General features: G+C 61.1%; 1 protein-coding gene across 10 annotated transcripts in view; it reads right to left on the reverse strand.

Moving 5' to 3' along the window:
* Positions 1-742: 742 nt before the first annotated feature.
* The window catches only part of ADGRB2 (adhesion G protein-coupled receptor B2), a 36605-nt gene continuing 19821 nt past the window's right edge, over positions 743-17526 (reverse strand). For 2 of the 10 annotated variants that reach the window (XM_059376985.1, XM_059376981.1), the window contains 26 exons: positions 16318-16482; positions 15548-15712; positions 15290-15457; positions 15112-15213; positions 14833-14939; positions 13832-14026; positions 13614-13682; positions 13418-13526; positions 12749-13079; positions 12314-12419; positions 12102-12145; positions 11743-11869; positions 11188-11291; positions 10985-11087; positions 10170-10320; positions 9920-9989; positions 9486-9552; positions 9255-9340; positions 8865-8963; positions 6594-6765; positions 6198-6293; positions 5811-5850; positions 4569-5185; positions 2251-2286; positions 1792-1890; positions 743-1221 (listed from right to left, as the gene is read on the reverse strand). In XM_059376985.1, coding sequence (XP_059232968.1) covers positions 1036-1221; positions 1792-1890; positions 2251-2286; positions 4569-5185; positions 5811-5850; positions 6198-6293; positions 6594-6765; positions 8865-8963; positions 9255-9340; positions 9486-9552; positions 9920-9989; positions 10170-10320; positions 10985-11087; positions 11188-11291; positions 11743-11869; positions 12102-12145; positions 12314-12419; positions 12749-13079; positions 13418-13526; positions 13614-13682; positions 13832-14026; positions 14833-14939; positions 15112-15213; positions 15290-15457; positions 15548-15712; positions 16318-16482 — 3614 coding nt within the window. In that variant the 3' untranslated portion in view covers positions 743-1035. Of the gene's footprint in view, positions 1222-1791; positions 1891-2250; positions 2287-4568; positions 5186-5810; positions 5851-6197; positions 6294-6593; positions 6766-8864; positions 8964-9254; positions 9341-9485; positions 9553-9919; positions 9990-10169; positions 10321-10984; positions 11088-11187; positions 11292-11742; positions 11870-12101; positions 12146-12313; positions 12420-12748; positions 13080-13417; positions 13527-13613; positions 13683-13831; positions 14027-14832; positions 14940-15111; positions 15214-15289; positions 15458-15547; positions 15713-16317; positions 16483-17526 lie in introns of those variants that run through there. The other 8 variants (XM_059376990.1, XM_059376986.1, XM_059376989.1 and 5 more) reach the window with 6 other exon arrangements.

Below are 17526 nucleotides of genomic sequence, written 5' to 3' on the forward strand. Positions count from 1 at the left end.
AGCTGAGCTCTAGCTTCCTGTCCTGTCAGGGGGAGGCTGATAAAGATGGAGGCAGGCGGCTCCACTGCCCACCGAGCCTGGGCTGCAACTCCCAGCTCTGACTCTGATAGTGGCCTTGAGCAAGTCACTTCCCAATTCTGACCTCGTATTCCCACCCACAGACCTAAAACCTTCCAGTTATTCTGAGGGATCAGGGGTTGTGTGTCCGAAGCTCCTAGCACAGAGCACAGCTCGAGACCAAGTGCCAAGAGATAATAGATAAAAGCCTTTAGAAGTGTCTCCCACGCCAGGCACTCGCTCAGCGCTTTGCTCGGGTTAAGATGCCTCATCCTCTCAACAACCCTGTGAGGTGGGTACTATTACCAGCCCTATTTCACAGAAACCAAGGTCACTAAGCTCTGTCTTGGCTCCAGCCCTGGCAGTCTGGCCTGTGAGTCCCAGGGAATAGCAACCATGACCATCACAGCCAAGGGGGAAGGCCAGCTGCCAGGGGCCCCCTCCCACATTCCCAATCTGCTTACCCCAACCCAGGCCCTGACAGGAGACAGGATGTGCCCAAGGTCACCCAGGGAGTCAGGGGCAAAGACAGAGTCAGAGCCCAGGTGCCCCCTCCCAGTCAGGGTAGGCCTGACCCCATTATACAATTTGAAAAGACCCAGTGAGGTGAACCAAGGAGACAGGGGAATAAAATTGGGGTCCCAGGGCTGGGCCTTCAGCCGCGGGAAGCAAACAGCTCAGCAGCAAAATCCACAGAGTGAAGTTTATTCCCGACAAAGTTTCCCTCCCCCCTCCCCAGCCCGGGACAGGGACAGACAGCTGGGGTGATGATGGGGGGCCTCTGAGAAACAGGGAAGGGCCCTGGCCCCCCCCCAGGCCATGCCGTGTCTGGCTCCCCCAGCCTGGCTGAGTCCACTGCGCCTCCCTGCCCAGCCCTCGGGAGAGGGGAGGGGGCGCCGGCTCCTGGGTGGTTCCAAAGTGGAGTGTGAAAATAGAGAGATATATATATTTATACGCAGTGGGCAGTCCGGTGTGCACTCACACCTCTGTCTGGAAGTCACCATCAGGTGGCTCTGCGGGCTCCCAGGCGGCTGCTCGGTGCAGGCCCAGCCGTTCTCGGGGCTTGGGGGGAAGTGAGCCCAACGTCATCGACTTGAAGGTGCTCCAGCTCTGGTGTCTCCGCTGTTGGGACAGGCCGGGATGCTCCCCAGGACTGGGCTTTTCCTGTGAGAGGCAGTGGGAAGGACCCTTGGAGATGGGCCCATACCCTCTCGCTCGTCATTGGGCAGGACAAGTGGAGGAGGCCCAGAGAGGGCCAGAAAAGCCCAAAGTTTCCCAGCATCCAGGCGCCTGAGTAGAGTTCCGACCCAGATCTGCTTGGCTCCAGGGCTGGAGGAATGAGCCCTGTGCACTGAGAGGCCCCTAGGGTCATGTCTTCTGTGTTCCCATCCTCCTCGAGATCCTGCCGGAGCCCCAGCAAGGCTCCCCATGCCCAGGCAGCCCCAGAACTTTCACTTATGCCATGGGTAGGCCCTTGGTGGGGCGGGCTGAAGTTGCCCAGGAAGGGGAGGAGGGCTGGGAGGGAAGAAGCTCCTCAGAGCCCGCCTGACCCTGACTCTGACCCAGCCTGGGGACTTATACTAGACATGCTCCACTCGGCTGTCCCACCTGAGGACGCACTCCACCGCTTCTCCCTCTGCAACGGGGGCCACGGGTCCAGGTCTGACCCTGGGGGGCCCTGTGTCGGGATGGGCCCGGAGCTGTGGACAGGGAACACTCAGGAGGAGCCCTCACCTTGGCTGTGGACTGGCTGCGGTAACGGTCGAAAGTGTGGAATTTCTGGTTGAGCTCGTGGTAGAGTTCCGAGTGCCGCTTCCGGGTGTGCATCACCTTCTGGGAGCCACAGGGGGTCAGAGGAGGGGGAAGGGACTGCACCGGGCGGCACGGTGAACTAGCCCCTACCCCTGCTCCCCAGCATCCTGGCACTCCACATCTCTGCCTGCCGCTGGCCCCCTAGGACAAGGCCCCGCTCTCCCTCAACTTCTCAGCTCTGAGCTTGGGCTCGGATTGGGGGATGGTAGGAAGATGCCCACGGAAGCCATGTGCTTGGGGTCCTTGGGTCAGGCTCTGCAGTGAGACTTTGGCTCATGTTAGGAATGGACCCTCTGGGGACAGACACCATGGACAGATGCCCCCCAACACACTCACATGCACACACTCACACACACTCACACATACACATGCACCACTTACCTCAAAGTCCAGGTCTGAATATCGTAACTTCTTTCGCTGGGAGGGAGCAACAAGGAGACAGTGAAGGAGAAGAAAGTGTTTTAACGGCACGCGGGGGCTTTAGAGCAGGAGCCCTGGTACTCCACATCTGCCCTCACACCCCCCTGCCAGCCCGGGGCCCAGGAGCCAGGAGCTCTTACGGGGAGCCCTTGGGACTAGAGCAACAGGACAGAGGCCTAGGGGATGAGGAGCTGAGGTGTGACCCCACCGCAGCCTCGTACTCCCACCGCTCCTGCAAGGCCCGCACACACCCAGACCTGCAGGCAGACACACCCCAGACACCCCAGCCCAGTGTCACCGAGACATGGATTTTTACATGGGATCACAAAGCAGACCATCCTCCTCTGGGCCCCAGACTCTACCTTTCACCCCATCTTGCCCCATTCTCTGCCAGCTGCAGGCACCCCCACTCTTGGAACCTTCCACTTGCCCCGTGAACACAAGGACTCAGTATTCAGTTCTTCCTTGGACCCCGCCTTGCTGACAAACCAGGTCTTACCCCCCTGGCCTCTGCACCCCTCCAGCCCCTCACTTGCCCAAGAGCACGTTCAAGGCCCTATGGATCTATGCAGTGTACAATGCTGTTCAAGGATGAGGCCTTAGAGTCTTAGTGTTGGCACCAGGAGTACTCATGAGAGTAGGTAAACTGTCCCGGGTTACCCTGGGGAAACTGGGGTCTGGGGAAGGGAAGGGACTTCCCCCAAGGCCCTCAGGGATGATGCTAAGACCACCAGCTAAGATTTCCTAAGTCCTGGGCCCAGCAGACATGATCATCGCTACTGGCCTCCATGACACCACGCCCTCCTGGTCTTCCCACCATCCCTGGCTTCCCCTGCATGAGGCCCTCCATGCTCAGCCCTAGACCTTCTCGTGACCTTGACCAAGCACCACCACGTGTGTGCCCTCCCCGTTCTGGCCACGTCTCTCTTTCTGGAGGCAGCAGGACATCTCTTCCTGTCCCCTGTTGCCCACAGGCACCACACACACAGCTGTGCCCAACTAAAAAAACTCCAAATTCCCCACCCTAAACCCATTCCTCCGCCTCCACTCCACTGCAGTTGTCTGCACCAGAATCCTGGACGTCATCCTTGACCCCTCAAGACACCGCCACATTTATTGCTACCTCCCACACACAGAGCCCAAAACTGGCCCCTCCTCCGTGGCCCAGCCCTGGGCAGGTGTCCACAGAACAAAACCTGCCGTGATGCCGACCGAGCTCCTCCCTGGCTCTGGTGTCGTATTGTCTTTGTTATGCCTTCCTGTTTCTGCCATCTGCAGCAGGAGCAGGCACCAAATGTTCAAGAAACATTTTTGGGAGAGAAACTAAACTTGCAAACCTCTAGCTGCTAACTTAATTTCCTTTGTGCGGAGGATGAGGAGAGATGTCGGAGGCCAAACACGAGCAGCCTACGGTGTCTGAGCTGTGACTCCGGCCCGTCCTTATCTGTGTTTCCATCATCCCTCCGGAGTTCTAGAATGTCCTAGAGTTCTACAGTGGCTCACTGCTTGTCACCTGCTTGTTCCCAGTAATTCCCTGAGGAAGCTGGAGGGAAGGTGGGGCATCCACAGAAAACACACAGGCAGGGAGACAAAGGGGCTTTTCTCAGGAAGAGAGGCTTTTCTCAGGGGCTTTTTTCAGGAAGGGTCAAGGACCAGAGGCCTAGGGCCAGTGCCTGAGGCTGATTTCAGGGATGTTAACAGCATCAGTTTCCAATTATCTAGCACTTTCTACTTGCTCCACACAGAGACAAACGTTTATACCACTCAGTTAGTCCTCAGAACAACTCTACAAAGAGGCTGCCCTCTTTACAAATAAGGAGACTGAGGCTCAGAGAGAGATGACACTCGGGACCTCACGGCTGATTGGTAGTGCCTGGATCCAAACTCAAACCTGCCAGACTCAGCGACCTGGGCTCCCAGTCCCTGATGTGGCTTCCCTAACAACCCAACACTGCACCCCTCCAAGGAAGACCCATCCTAATTGGTCACCCCAAAGGAGGAACTGAAGCAATCAGGAAAGCATGAAAGGTGCGCCCTCCGCACACGGAGTCCCAGCCCATCTGAGTCCAGAGAAGCCAGGATTCCCTTGTACCGGTGGGAGCACACACCGAGGAAGAAAGGCATGGTGTACACACTCCCAGCCACTTGGTACAAAGGAGCCGCTTGGCAGGGGGCAGTGCCTGCTGTCCCTCCCTGGCTGCTACCTGCTACTTAGACGTCATCTGGGGCACATGGGGGCAGGCCTCCTCCAACCCACCCCACGCCCTACGGCCCCTCACCTCCAAGGAGCCCAGCTTCATGGTGGAGCCTGGCACAGTACGGGGCATGGTCCGGCTGCGCTCCCCTGGCTCAGGTATTTGGCGGGCACTGGGCGTCGGTGGGGGTGGCTGGAAGGTCATCCCGTAGGGGTTCTGTAGGGACCCATAGGCAGGGCCCAGCCCCAGGCCTGAGTGGTCCACAGACAGGAAGCTGGGGTAGCCTTCAGGGTGGGGCAGCGTCTTGGCAGCGCGCCGAGGGGTGCCCTCGGGCCGGGCCCTTGGGGGTTCTTCGCCAGCTCCGCCCCCGCTGCCGGGCTGCAGGCTCAGAGTCCGCCGGGGCAGCACCATGTAGTCCCCCTCGGAGCCCGGCTCGGGCCGCAGCCATGTGAGGTCCAGCTGCCGCAGGCCACCTTCACCACACATGTACACGGGGTTGGCCTCCTGCGGGGGCGGGGGCTCCCCCAGCCCTGGCGAGGCCGCCATGGGCACCAGGATATTCCCGGGAAGCGGTGAGAAGCTGAGGCCGCCCTCAGGACCCACGAGGCAGGACTTGGGCTCCTCATCCTCGTCCAAGGACAGGCGGGAGAGTGTGCCCGTGATGGTAGATGGGTTGCAAGTGTTGACCTCCTTGAACAGAACTGAGGGCAGGAGTGGGAGAGAGGTAAGTCCTAAGGAGGAGGGGTCCCCGATGCCCTGGCCCAGGTTGAGTGGGTTCCAAGCCCCTGAGCTTGGACTGAGTCCAAGGAGAGGAAACTGGGTCCTGGAGAGATGGCTAGGCAGGAAGCGCTCTCTCACATACCAGATGGGTTATGAAGAGGGGTCAGACCGGCCCAGGGCCCCACAGCAAGGCAGGGCAAGGGATGAAGCCAAGACCTAGCTCCCACAGGTCAGCTCCCAGTGCAAGTCCTGACCTCTGACCCCCATAGCCCCAAGACTGTCAAAATGGCCTTGCTCCTTTCCCTGCCTTGGCCTGGTAGCTCCTCCCCAGGAGCCAGAAGTGGAAAGTGGATTCTGGTACGAAGCATGGAAATGATACAACGTGACAACCACTGCATACCAACCATCCTGCTGGGCATTTGATGTCCCCTAATTCAGTTAAGGCTCCAAGAAGTAAGCCCTTTGCCCAAAGTCACACAGTAAGTGGTGTTCACAGCTTTGACTCCAACTTCAGGCTCTCTAACTAAACTCCACAACAAGACCGTTAACAGGCCCTCCCTTCCTGCCCACTCTCAGGGGCCATTCTCGGTTCTCAGGCAGACTCACCTGTCTGACAGGCCAGATCCACATCCTTTTCAAAGTCTGACTATAGGCAGAGAGGAACAGAGCAGATGGGCGGAGAGAGGATCCATGTATCAGGGTGGGGGGAGAGGGGACTCGCCCCTCCCCAGCCACCCAGAGGGGCTGCCCTTGGCACATTGCCTGACAGAGCCCAGAGGGGCCCCAGACAGGGTCTTCTCCAGCCTCACCCAACAGGTGGGAAAACTGAGAGGGGAAAAGACCTGCCCGATGCCACCAAGCTGTCAGTGACTGGGCCTGACTCAGACCGGGTCTCTGTTCCCTCCCTGTCTCTCATCCCCGGGCAGGAGGACAGGAGCGGGGAGCATCCTCAGATCCCACCCACAGCCTGCTTTGCTCGGCCTCCTCGCTCACCAGGATCTGCAGCTGCCCGTTCTTACAGGAGTCCGGGGAGTCTTCACTTTCATCCGCCCGGCACACGCCCATCTGGCACTTCACCACGTCCTGGACCTGGGGGCAGCGGGCACCCGCTGGGCTTCAGGCCACCACAGGCCCCCTGGCCACAGTTGGCTGTGCCTCCCACCCCAGGCACCCAGGTGGGTGTGGAAGAAAAGAAGTACACCCAGGGTAGGGGAAGGTCAGAGGGGAGAAGGAGCCTCAAAGGCCCAAAGGCCAAGGTCAAGACCTCCTCAGGAAACCGACTTCCGCACCCAGCTAGGAGCGACCCCCTCCCCAAACCTTGGGGCTTGGCTCCGCCCCGTCCGCACAGGTGAGGCGGATGGGAAGGGGCGGGGAGAAGCCCAGCCCCACCTCCCGGCGCAGGAAGCAGTGCACCGCAGTGATGACGAAACCCTGCGCGGAGTTGAAGACCGCGAAGAGAGCCTGGAAGAGGACGGAGCGCCGGTCTGTCATGGCCAGGACGGCCGACATCCAGGTGAGCGCCAGCAGCGGCAGCACCACGCAGGAGCTCCAGAGCGAGGCCCTGAGAACGGCAGCAGAGGGCCCATCAGAGTGACCCTCCGGGGACGGGGCTGCTGAGTCCAGGTCCGCACTCGGCCTGGGGCCCGTAAAACGCCCAAGATTGGCAGAGGGCCAAACTCCAAGACCTCAGCCATGTCCCCAAGCAGACAGAGGCCAGGAGCCCACGGCAGAGAGACAGAGACCAGAGACAGAGCGAAGGGCTGCAGCGGGTGCCAGAGCGCGTCGGAGGAGAGGTGGGAGGGGTGGAGAAGGCGGGCTCAGCCAGAGCCAGGGCCAGCCTCCGGGCATGGAGACCGAGCAAGTGGACAAAGCTGGATGGGAGAAAAGACCGGGAGGGAGGCAAATGCAGATGCTGTTGACTTTCAGCCCCAATCTGCGCGGAATCACAGGCCTGGGATGCACCCCCAGAGATTCCAGGAGAGGCGGGAGGGGGCCGGACGCGGAGAGACAGCAGACGCAGGAGGGAGAGAGCATGAGACAGGCCGACACAGAGATCCAGCAGTCAGAGCACGGAGGACATGAGCGCACACATCTTTGGGGATGGGCCCAGGCCCGGGGCAGCAGAGCCTCTTCCCCCTCAAGGAGGCTGTGCCGGGCTCTAGGGTGGGGGTGGGGGGGTGCTCAGAGCCCTGGGCAGAAAGTGCATAGCTGGGGCTGGCCGGAAAAGCTGGGGTCATGACCAAACCCACACACACACACCCCACTCCTTGAGCAGGGATGGCCAAGGAAAGAGGCAGACGCGCCCTGGCATCCCTGCCCCAGAGCCAGCCCACCCTCACCAGCTAGGGCCCACGTGGGCACAGCAGGGCAAGATTGCCCTACTGGGCCAGGTGCCACGCCCAGCCTACTCTGCCTCGTGAACACCCCGGCAGGAGAGTCAGGCAGGGGTGGGAACAGCCCCGGACAAGGCAGAGAGATGGGCAGGGGGCCAAGACCTGTCCTAGGAAGAAAAGCTGGGGGCTATTCAGCCTGGCAGGGGGCGGGCACAGTGGTCTCCACAGCCCCCGGGGGCGCAGCCAAGACTCAGAAAGGGCCTAATCACAGTCATAAGAGCTACCATTGATTAACCACCAATCCTCTGCCAGGCCCTACACTGAACAATTTACATACATTAGTTCACACTGTGATCAAAACAACGCCAGTAAACAGGCATGGGGATTATTATCCCAATTTACAGATGAGGAAACTGGAGTGTGCCCAACTGGGAGAGAGAGACAGAGCTGGAATGCAGACCCAGCCTGGCCGCCTCCAAAGCCCAGACTTTTAACTGCTAGTTCTGAGAGACTGGGTCAGGGAGGCAGACGGAAGCCCGAGGGAGAGGGAGCTTTCTACCACGCACAGCTTCCCAGAGATGGTGCCAGCTGCTTCCAGAAGCCGTGAGCTTCCCTGACCCAGGAGATGTGCAAGATAAGGCTGGACCCCCACTGGTCAGGGAAGCTCCGATGGATTTCTGGCCCTGGGTAGGAGGAGGTTGGGCCCAAGGCCCCTGTGGATTCATTCATTCATTCACTCATTCTGCTCTTAAGTGGCTCTGATTTTAGGATTCTCCGCCTCCGGGGGTTATGTTGGTGAAATAGTTCTCCGTCTGTTAGATTCTCTGTCCCCCCAACTGATTGTGAGATTCAATGCCTCTAAAATTCTAAACCTCAGATTCTGTGACAAATGATAAGACTATGATTCACTCATTCTAACATTCTTAGCTTCTGATTGTCTTACTCTAAGATTCTATCATTCTAAGGTTCTATGAGCTCAAGAATTCTAAGGGCCTAAGATTCTAAAAGCCTCTGTAGGTTGGGGGGGTGTAAGGAGGGCTCTGCAGCTGTGCCTGGATAATACATAAGCTGGGAGTGGGGGGCAGGGGTGGGAGCAAGGGGTGGGCACAGGAACCCAGCATTTTCCAAGAGGCACAGACATTCATTCCCCGTTGCCCTTTGCTGCATCAGTGCCAAGCCCTTGAGAGTGTGTGGCAGTTGGCAGGGCAGGGCAAGCTTTTCAGGGCACTGGGCTGATATCCCTCCTCCCCCCAACCATGGGCACTGCCCCCCATTTCTTTTGCCCCCGCCCGCCCCCACCCCCTCCCCCCCGGGGGGCACAACTAACATGGCGTTCCTGGCCGAGGCTGAGCTGAGCAGGGGGCTGGGGACCGCTCCACACGCTGAGCAGGGGAGGAGCAGGCTGGCCCAGGGGCACCGCTCCGACCTCGGGGGCGGCACAGACACGGGAGAGGGGGGAAGACACATGGGAAGCGGGAGGAGACGGGGCAGCATGAGCCCCAAGTGGGGTGGGAGGGGGAGGGCAGACGAGAGAGAAAGAGGTGGGTTAGGGTGGGCGAGGGGATGCAGTGGAGCACTCCAGGTGCCCACCTTGCCTGCACCCTTGATGCACCAAGGTCAGGGAGCCCCGGCTGCATCGGCAAGCCCTGAGTCTCCGAGAGGCCCGGCCTGCCCTCCCTGCACCGTTTCCCACAAGGCCAAGTCGCAGCCCCCTTACCCGGCCCTCTGCTTCTTGGACTTGTCGGAGATGCCATCACGTGCCATGAGTTTGTTGAAGACGATGATCCCAATGAGCATATTCACCTGGGGGCCCAGTGAGGGGTGGGGGGAGAGACGGGATCACCAGGTGCCCTCCTGGTAGGGAAACCCCCAGGTGGGAGCTGGAGTGCAGGGAGAAGGTAGAGCCCCTAAGGCCACACCCTTCCCGGGATGCTAACGGGGCACATACCAGGACAATGACAGCTGCAGGGCCCACAAAGGCATAGAGCAGGCCGCCCTCCAGGGAGAGCCAGCAGCTGGGGTGGAGGGAAAAGAGGGGGCGTCAGACACACCACCGCTCAGTGGCCCTGGGCTGTCGGTGGGGCAGAGCCTCCAGCTGGGTGACAGTGAGCCTTGGGCTCCTGCTGAGCCTGTTTCCGCTCTAACAAAGACCCAGCCCTGAGCCCACCATGGTCTGACCCCTGAGCTAAACAGTTCTTAGCGATTATCCCCAATCCCAGCATATCCTTCTACAGTCAGGGATACAGAGGCTCAGAGGCAACATTTTGCCCCAGGCACAGCAGGCAGGGGCTAGGACCGCGGCCTGAGTATACCCCACGCCCAGTGTGATGCGCAAACAGGTCCACTCATCGCCCTGCTGCCCACCGCAGGAGGCCCACGTACTAGCTGGATGTACCGTATCCTTTGGTGCGGGTAAAGCCGACAGACACAGCCACCACCAGGGCCGGCAGACCTGGAGGAGCAGGGGAGGGCCACAGAGAGATGGCTGCGGGTTCTCGGCGTCCTCTCAGCCTCCCAGCCCCAACACAGCTGACCCTGAGCCCAGAGAGCAGGGCCAGGGCCAAAGCTGACCCCGTCCCGTTGCTCCTGCCCCCAAAGCCCAGAGACAGAGTCCGGCACAGGCCCTGCTCACCCCAGCCCAGGCAGAGGAAGCGCTTGCGAACGAGGCGGGTACGCATCCGTCCAATGACAGCCAGGTAGGACTGCCAGGCCTCCGTGAGCACCCAGCAGAAGGAGGAGAGGAAGAAGAAGTGCAAGAAGGCGGCAGTCATGGTGCAGACACCCTGCAGGGAGACGGGAGGGAGTGAGTGGCCCTGAGCAGCCACCAGGGCGGGAGGTGCCCGGCTTCCCACATCCACCACTGGGCGCTGCCATGGCCGCCCACCCGAGTTCCACCCCCCCCCCCACAGAGCCCTGTCAGGCACCCCCGCCTCTCTGCACCCACACACAGCACGACACGGGCCTGGTGACATGCACACAGCACTCGACATCCGGGAGGCGGGCGGGCAGGCCACCCACACGCAGACAGGGCTGGCAGGGAGGGGACAGACAGGAGCCACTGCCACGTCACAGCCAGACGGGCCTGCGCCTGGTGCTTCGCAGAGCCGGTCGAGGGGGCAGAGGGGACAGCCAGCCAAGGTCACCCACAGGCAGGTGGCATGAAAAGCCCTGCTTGGGCTCCCGCAGACCCAAGGCGGCTCAATGCATGAGCACGGGAGCTCAGCTCACAGACGTGCTCCCAGAGGCACAGGGACAGTCACCCTGCAGGTACATACCCCTCTCCAATGGCCCCACGTGCACTCACACACACTCCTTCCCACTCAGTCCCTCCCCCAGCACAGGGCTTGGGTGTTCACAAACCGCTGCCACACACTGTCCCCAGCAAGCGCTCTCTGCCCTCAGCCCTTTCACTCCTCCCTCACCCTGGCACCCGTGACCTGCACCTGCCTTGCTCAGCACCCGGGACTGGCCCACGAGGATCAGGATGTTGGAAGCCAGGATGGACAGGCAGAAGTTCAGCAAGATGATGGAGCGCTCGGATTTTATGAACCTGAGAGGGCACAGCAGGCAGGGACAGAGGAGCTAGCCACCGCGCCCAAGTCAGGGCTGGCCACCCCCCACCGCCTCACCCCGCCCAGCGTCCCACCTACCTCCAGAAGGCTGCGTAGATGGCAAGGAGGGTGAGCAGCGCCATGCAGGACACGGCACAGCCGATCACGAGGGGGACTGAAGGGGAGCCTGCCAGCTCCAGGGTCTAGGGAAGATGAGTAGGTGGTCCATGAGGGCACAGGGCTGGGCAGCTGCAGGGGGGCCCGCCCCCTCCCCACACCCTGTCTGGCACCAACGGGCTCCTACACCTTCACCCACACTCACACACGGGATGGAACTCCCCGCAGCATCTATGTGTGTACGGGCAGACACAGTCACACACGCGGACATGCATTTAGGCTGGGTCACCCACGCTCTACTACATACAACCAGACATGTACATGTGTGTACACACATGAAGTTGCCCCCAGGCACATGTCATCCCTGTGAGCACCCTCCCAGTGGCACGGACTTATGTGTGAAGTTCCCCAAGTGCATCTGCTCGGACCCATGTGCAGGATCACCCAGGTCCCCGCCGACACCGCCACATATGGTTCCTGGCAACCCGGGAGCATCCCCTGCCACCCATCCAGCCCAGGCAACTCCCTCCTGCTCACCAGGTCCTTGGGCGGCTGGGCCAACACAGCAAAGGTGGACAGGTGCTGGCACTGGCAGCGAGTGTGGGCTGCTTGTGTCTCCAGCGTCTGGCAGCTCTCGGTGTCCCAGTCCCCTGAGCTGGCATCTCTGGAGTCAGGGGAGAGGTGGAGTGATACCCAGCCCAATTCTGCAGCCCCACCCCCGGAGCTAGAGGAAATCCAGGGTGAGGCCAGTGGCTGGGAGCCCCAGGATGAACCCTGGACCCCTCCAGCCAAAGACAGCCCCAGCGAACTCTCTTGCCTTCCAGGTGAGACAGCCCCCTGACAGAGAGGTGCCAGAGCTGCACCCCCGACCCCAGCAGAGCCCCCACCCAACTCACGCTCTGGAGTAGTCCCAGCTGGCGCAGTGGGGATCCGTGGTGCCCTGGGAGCAGAAGTCACGAGTGTAGCATGGGGTGGGGAGCTCCCCCAGACTACTACCCATCCTGCCACAGCAGACCCCCCACAGGCCAGAGGTTCAGCCTGCCATCGGACAGGGCTTTGGCTACCTGCGATGGGGTACCCCGAGGTTACTGTCTGGACCCCCACTCACGTTGATGATGTAGGAGAGCTCCACTGTGATTAGGGGCTCAGCTGGTGGCTGGGTGGGTGGCCGCACAGTCACTGTCATCACCCTGGATGTGACGGCTAGTGGGGGTCTGGGGACAGGTACTGAGGTCAGCTCGTGCCGATGGGGCCCAGACCCAGGCAAAAAACCCCGGAGGTGCTCTAGATCAGGGGCAGGGGGCCACCAGGGAGCCATAGCCCGGGAAAGGCCTAGAGTTCAGTGGGGCCCGGGACTTCATATGAGCTCTAGAGCTCAGTCCAACAGCCCCAGTCCCCATAAAGCCGCTGGGAGCCCCTATGTCCCTAGCCAGGCAACAGTGACCAAGGTCCAGGAGGCTTCGGAGGGAGCTCCCCGTGGCCAGCACAGGCTCAGTCCTTCTCTCACCTGCGAGGCCACAGCCATCCTTCCCCGGGGACTCACCTCGGGGGAGGCAGGATGAGGCCGAGCGTGCGGTAGAGAACAGCACCGATCACAAAGTAGGAGGACGACTCCTCGGGGTCTGCCGGCAGGAGGCGCTGGTGGGAGTGGCCGGGGCCAGGGGGCACGGTTCCTGGGCCCCTCCCCCTGCCAGGGCTGCCCGCTGGGCCAGAGGCAGCTGGCTTCCCCGGGGAGGAGAGGCTGAGCACCTCCTTGGGTAGGAAAAGGCGGTCCTCCGAGTGCCGCACCCAGTCCTTCATGCCCCTGCGGCCGCGCATGGGGAATGTGATGTCACTGGACACTGCCGAGACCGGTTCACGCTGAATGCTGATCACTGCAACCGGCACCAGAGATGGAGGGACAGAGGCGGCCGGGAGAGTCACAGGAGAAGAAACAGAAAGGGGAGAGACAGATGCCAGGAAGGCAGACGCAGACACCAAGGTTGGTACAAACACGCGGGTGGGGGACACACGCACAGAGAAACAACCGGGTCGGGGTAGGGAGAAGGGGAGAAAAGACAGGGACAGAGATACAAAGAAGGGGTTAAATGAAGGAAAGAGAGGACCCAGAGAGACAGAAAAGTAGCAAGAGTCCCGCAGAAACCATCCCTCCCCCAGAGCAGCCTGGGTTCTGCCTTCTCCAGCCCGGGCTCCCTAGCCTGCCTCCTGGTACCCAGGTTGTCTGTGACAATCAGAGAGCTCTGGAAGGCCTTGAGGGCATCGCCCACCAGGTGAATGAAGTCCTCCACGACACGCAGCAGGTGCACAGAGCCAGGGGATACCTGGAGACAGAGAATATATAAGGGTCCCAGGCAGGGGTGGGTCCTGGGTGGGGCGGGGGAAGGGGGGCTGCAAGCCCCGCCCCTCACCTGCTGAGCGTCATCCCACTTCTCCTTGTTCTCTGCGTCCACCATGAAGCTCACCACCTGGAAGAAGCGCTGGGGGCAAAAGCCACAGGAGTCAGAAGGTACCAGCCTCAGGGACAGTGGCTTCACCTGCCACCCCAAACACAGACTCTGCCATGGGGTCCCAACCCCCCACTTCAGTCTAGGGTGCCCTCCTTTCTTTTGGTGGGGCAGGGTGGCACCTGCACGTCGTCTGCCGAGGGCACATAGGTGGCCCTCTTGAAGGTGTCCGTGACGTTCCGGAGAATGTCCACGGAGAAGAGCAGGTCCCCGCTGTAGTAAGTGCGCCGGGCCAGCAGCTCCTGCAGGCTGCGCACCACCTGTGACATGCCCTCGCCCGCCAGCATGCGCTGCCCCTTGGCCAGGTGCTCCCGAAGCTGCGGGGGACAAGCAGGCTGCTGTCACCAGGGGGTCAGGAGCTGGGACCGGCCATGGGCCCATCCCACTCAGGTCCACCCACTGCTTGCATCCAAGAGGGAGAGAGAGGGGGAAAAGGTCAGAGAGAGCTGCTCAAAGGGGCTCATAGGAGACAGAGTCCAAGAAAAAGACCTAAAGATACTTGAAAAAGACAGAAATAGAAATAGCTAGAAAATGGAGGTGCTCAGATGTGCACAGAAAAGATGACAAGCATGGCACAGGGATGAGGCACCTCCCCATCTCAGAGGGGTCAGGCATGCTCCCAAGTGTAACGCACCCTCACTATCACTCTCTCTCTCAAACACGAGCTCTGAGTGCAAACACACAGGTACCAAATACAGTCAGACACATGCAACACAGAGGCCACATTCGCTATCCACATTCTTACCCCCCCAGCAGGCCCTCCTGGGCTGGGCACTGGGGACACAAAAATAAATCCAACTTTGTGCCTGCCTTTAAGGAGCCCTCAGTCTAAGGGGACACAGACACTTCGATGAACATTCACGACACCTCATGACCAGGAGGCTCGGGGGACCAGAGGAGCACAGAAGGAGGTGCCAGGAACAAGGGAAGACACTTGATGGTTGGGCCTTAAGATGTGAGTAGGAGTGTTCTGGGCAAGGAGGGGCACAACCAGGCAGAGGTACAGCCAGACAGCATATGTCTGCCAAGGCACATGGGCCAGAGCAGGAGGCAAGCTCCCTCCACCCCCAGCCTGAGCCTGGGACAGATCCTGTGCCCCCCCAGCCCCACGGGGCACACTCACAGACAGGTACAGGTAGCGGTATTCGTGGGAGATGCAGCGGGCGAAGCTGGGCAGACCCCAGTATGCCACGCCTTGGGCACTGAGGAGACAGCGGCGGCTGGCAGACCCTGCAGGGGGGATAAGACGGGACACGGGGTTGGGCATGGGGGCTGGACTCCTACCCACTTCACTCCACACCCGAGCACCTAGGCTCAAACGGGCAGGGGGTGGGAGCAGCAAAAGGGGGTGAGCAGGAAGGGCAGGGGTGGGGGCTTTGGGGAGAGCCACCGCAGCCCTCACCTGAGGCGTTGGGGGGGCACTTGTTGTAAATGATCTCGCCAGCAGCTGCCTTCTTCCATGTCATCAGCATCACATACTCGTCCCTGCACATCTCGTGGAAGGCTGTGGGGGCAGTGTAGGGGCTCAGCCAGGCCCACAGGCTTGCCCCTCAGCCTCCCGGGGGGCCTGCGACCAATACCTGGACACCTCTTCTCGCTGCAAGGCTTCACCTCCTCTCCAGTGCCCTCACAGGGGTAGCCCTGTGCACCTGAGGCCTGGCACATGCGAAAGCGGCGCTGCCAGCCCGTGTCGCACGTCTTGGAGCACAGGCTCCATGCATTCCACGGCCCCCACTTGCCATCCGCGGCTGCGGGAGGAGGAGGGGCATGAGTGGCCCCAGTCGCCCCCCCGGAGGCGGGGTTGCCACCTGCCCCCGGCCCTGGCAGTGAGCACTCACCCGGGCATTCGAGGTTGCTGCACTCGCGGGTGTCTGTGAGTGCCCCTGTACACGTGGCCCAGGCTGGGCCTGCCACACTGCACTTCCGGCTGCGCTGCTGGGTCCCATTGGCACAGGAGGTGGAGCATGGGCCCCAGGGACCCCATTCTAGCCACTGGCCTTCCACTGCATGGGGAGACACAAGCAGGGGTGGCCGTTGAGCAAGGGGCGTGGCGAACAGTGGGGGCAAGGAGGAGGCAGATCCTGCTAAGCATTCCAATTTGAACCAGGCCAGACCCAGGGGAGAGGGGTGGATGCAGGGGGGCTGCAGTGAATAGGTGGTGCCTGGGCCTGGGCCTGCCTGCCTGTCACCAGCTCCAGGAACACAGGATCCCTCTGCACTCAGCACCAAGGTGGCACCTGCCCTCTCCTGGTTAGGGAAATGGGCCCCAGGGATACCTCTGGATCTCTGCCCACTCTTAAGCCCAGATTTGTGTCGCCTCACAGCCAGGCTAGCCATGAGCACCAAAGGGTGACGAACAGCAAGGGTATCCCGGGACTTAGGGAAAGGGGCAGCCTTCTTTCCATGGAGTTGCAGTGTGCCAACTCCAAGTCTGGGCCGGGCCACATCACCTCCCACGCTGGCCAGTACACTTCGCCAGTCTCCCCATGCTTGGTTCAAGTTCATGGGCCCCTAGGGGCAGGGCACTGGACCTGACTGCCTCCCCTCGGTCTCCCGACCCCCACCCGGCTGGGCAGCGCCCGCCTGGCAGCCCACGGGCGCTACTGACCCGGGCAGGCAGCCATACTGCAGAGCTTAGTCTGCAGCTCGGGACCCTCGCAGGCCTTGCCGCCGTGCTGGGGGGGCACGCAGGTCCGCATCCGGCTCCGGGACCCCCGCCCGCAGCTGCGGGAGCACAGGCTCCAGGAGCCCCACTCCTCCCACACGCCGTGCACTGCAAGGAAGCACGTGGCCGGTGGCTGGGCAGCACCTTGGCCCCGCCCACTGCCCATCCGCCCACTGCCCATCCGCCCACCAATCAGGAGCTCTGGCAGCTCTGCGACAGCTCCTCATTGGCTCTACAATGGGCCCCAGGACTCCGCCCTTGGAGGAGGGGAGTCAAAGACTCAGGCTTCTAGTCCCAACTCACACAGGATACCTCCTGCGACTAGGAGACTAGGACTGACCCAGGAGAGGAGCAGGGGCTCCTCCTCTCCTGGGGGCACAGGAGAGCCCAGGAAAAGTCTCCATATCCGTCCCAGCCTATCCCACCCCAGCCCTCCCGATCCCCAGACCCAAAGCAAGAATCCAACATGACAGGCCTGGGGCAAGAGTAGTGCCCCTCCCGAACCCAAGCGCATGGACACACAAAGAGACACAAACCTCTACACGGACACTGACACAGAGAGCTCACACTCTGGAACACAGCTTGGCCCCAGCCTTCCGCAAGCTCTTGCCACACCCCGGGTGCCAAGACCCCTTCCCAGATAGCCCTATTCTAAATCCCTGGCCAGGAGCTGGTCATGGCCTAGGCACCGCCGCGCTCCCTCGGGGAACAAGGAACAGGACTGGCGGAAGCGGTTCCCCACCTCCCCCTGGCGGACCACCTGTCGCAGGCAGGCACATGCAACATTCTCAGTATTCCATGCTGGACTGAGGAGGCTCCCTGGGGACTGGGATGGGGAGTCAGAGGAGAGAGGGGATGGTCAGGCAAGGTTTCATTTAGAAAAAAAAAAAAAAGAAGAAGAAGAAGAAGTGGCATTTGTCTTAGATCTTAAAGGGCAGGCTGAATTGTAACAGCCCAGGTGGGGATAGGATGAGAATAAGCCAATGCTGGGAGACCAGAGAGTGCAAGAGGCACTGGTATGGCCAGAGCGCAGGGAACACAGAGGGCAATGAGGGTAAAAAGATGAGCCTTGATTACCGGGACACAGGCATCAGGAGAGTGCGGGGCCCAGAATGGAGCCCACCAGTGTGGGCCCTGGTCTGATTTACCTGT

The sequence above is a fragment of the Mustela nigripes genome, chromosome 14, assembly GCF_022355385.1.
Source record: "Mustela nigripes isolate SB6536 chromosome 14, MUSNIG.SB6536, whole genome shotgun sequence".
NCBI classification, from domain to species: domain Eukaryota; kingdom Metazoa; phylum Chordata; class Mammalia; order Carnivora; family Mustelidae; genus Mustela; species Mustela nigripes.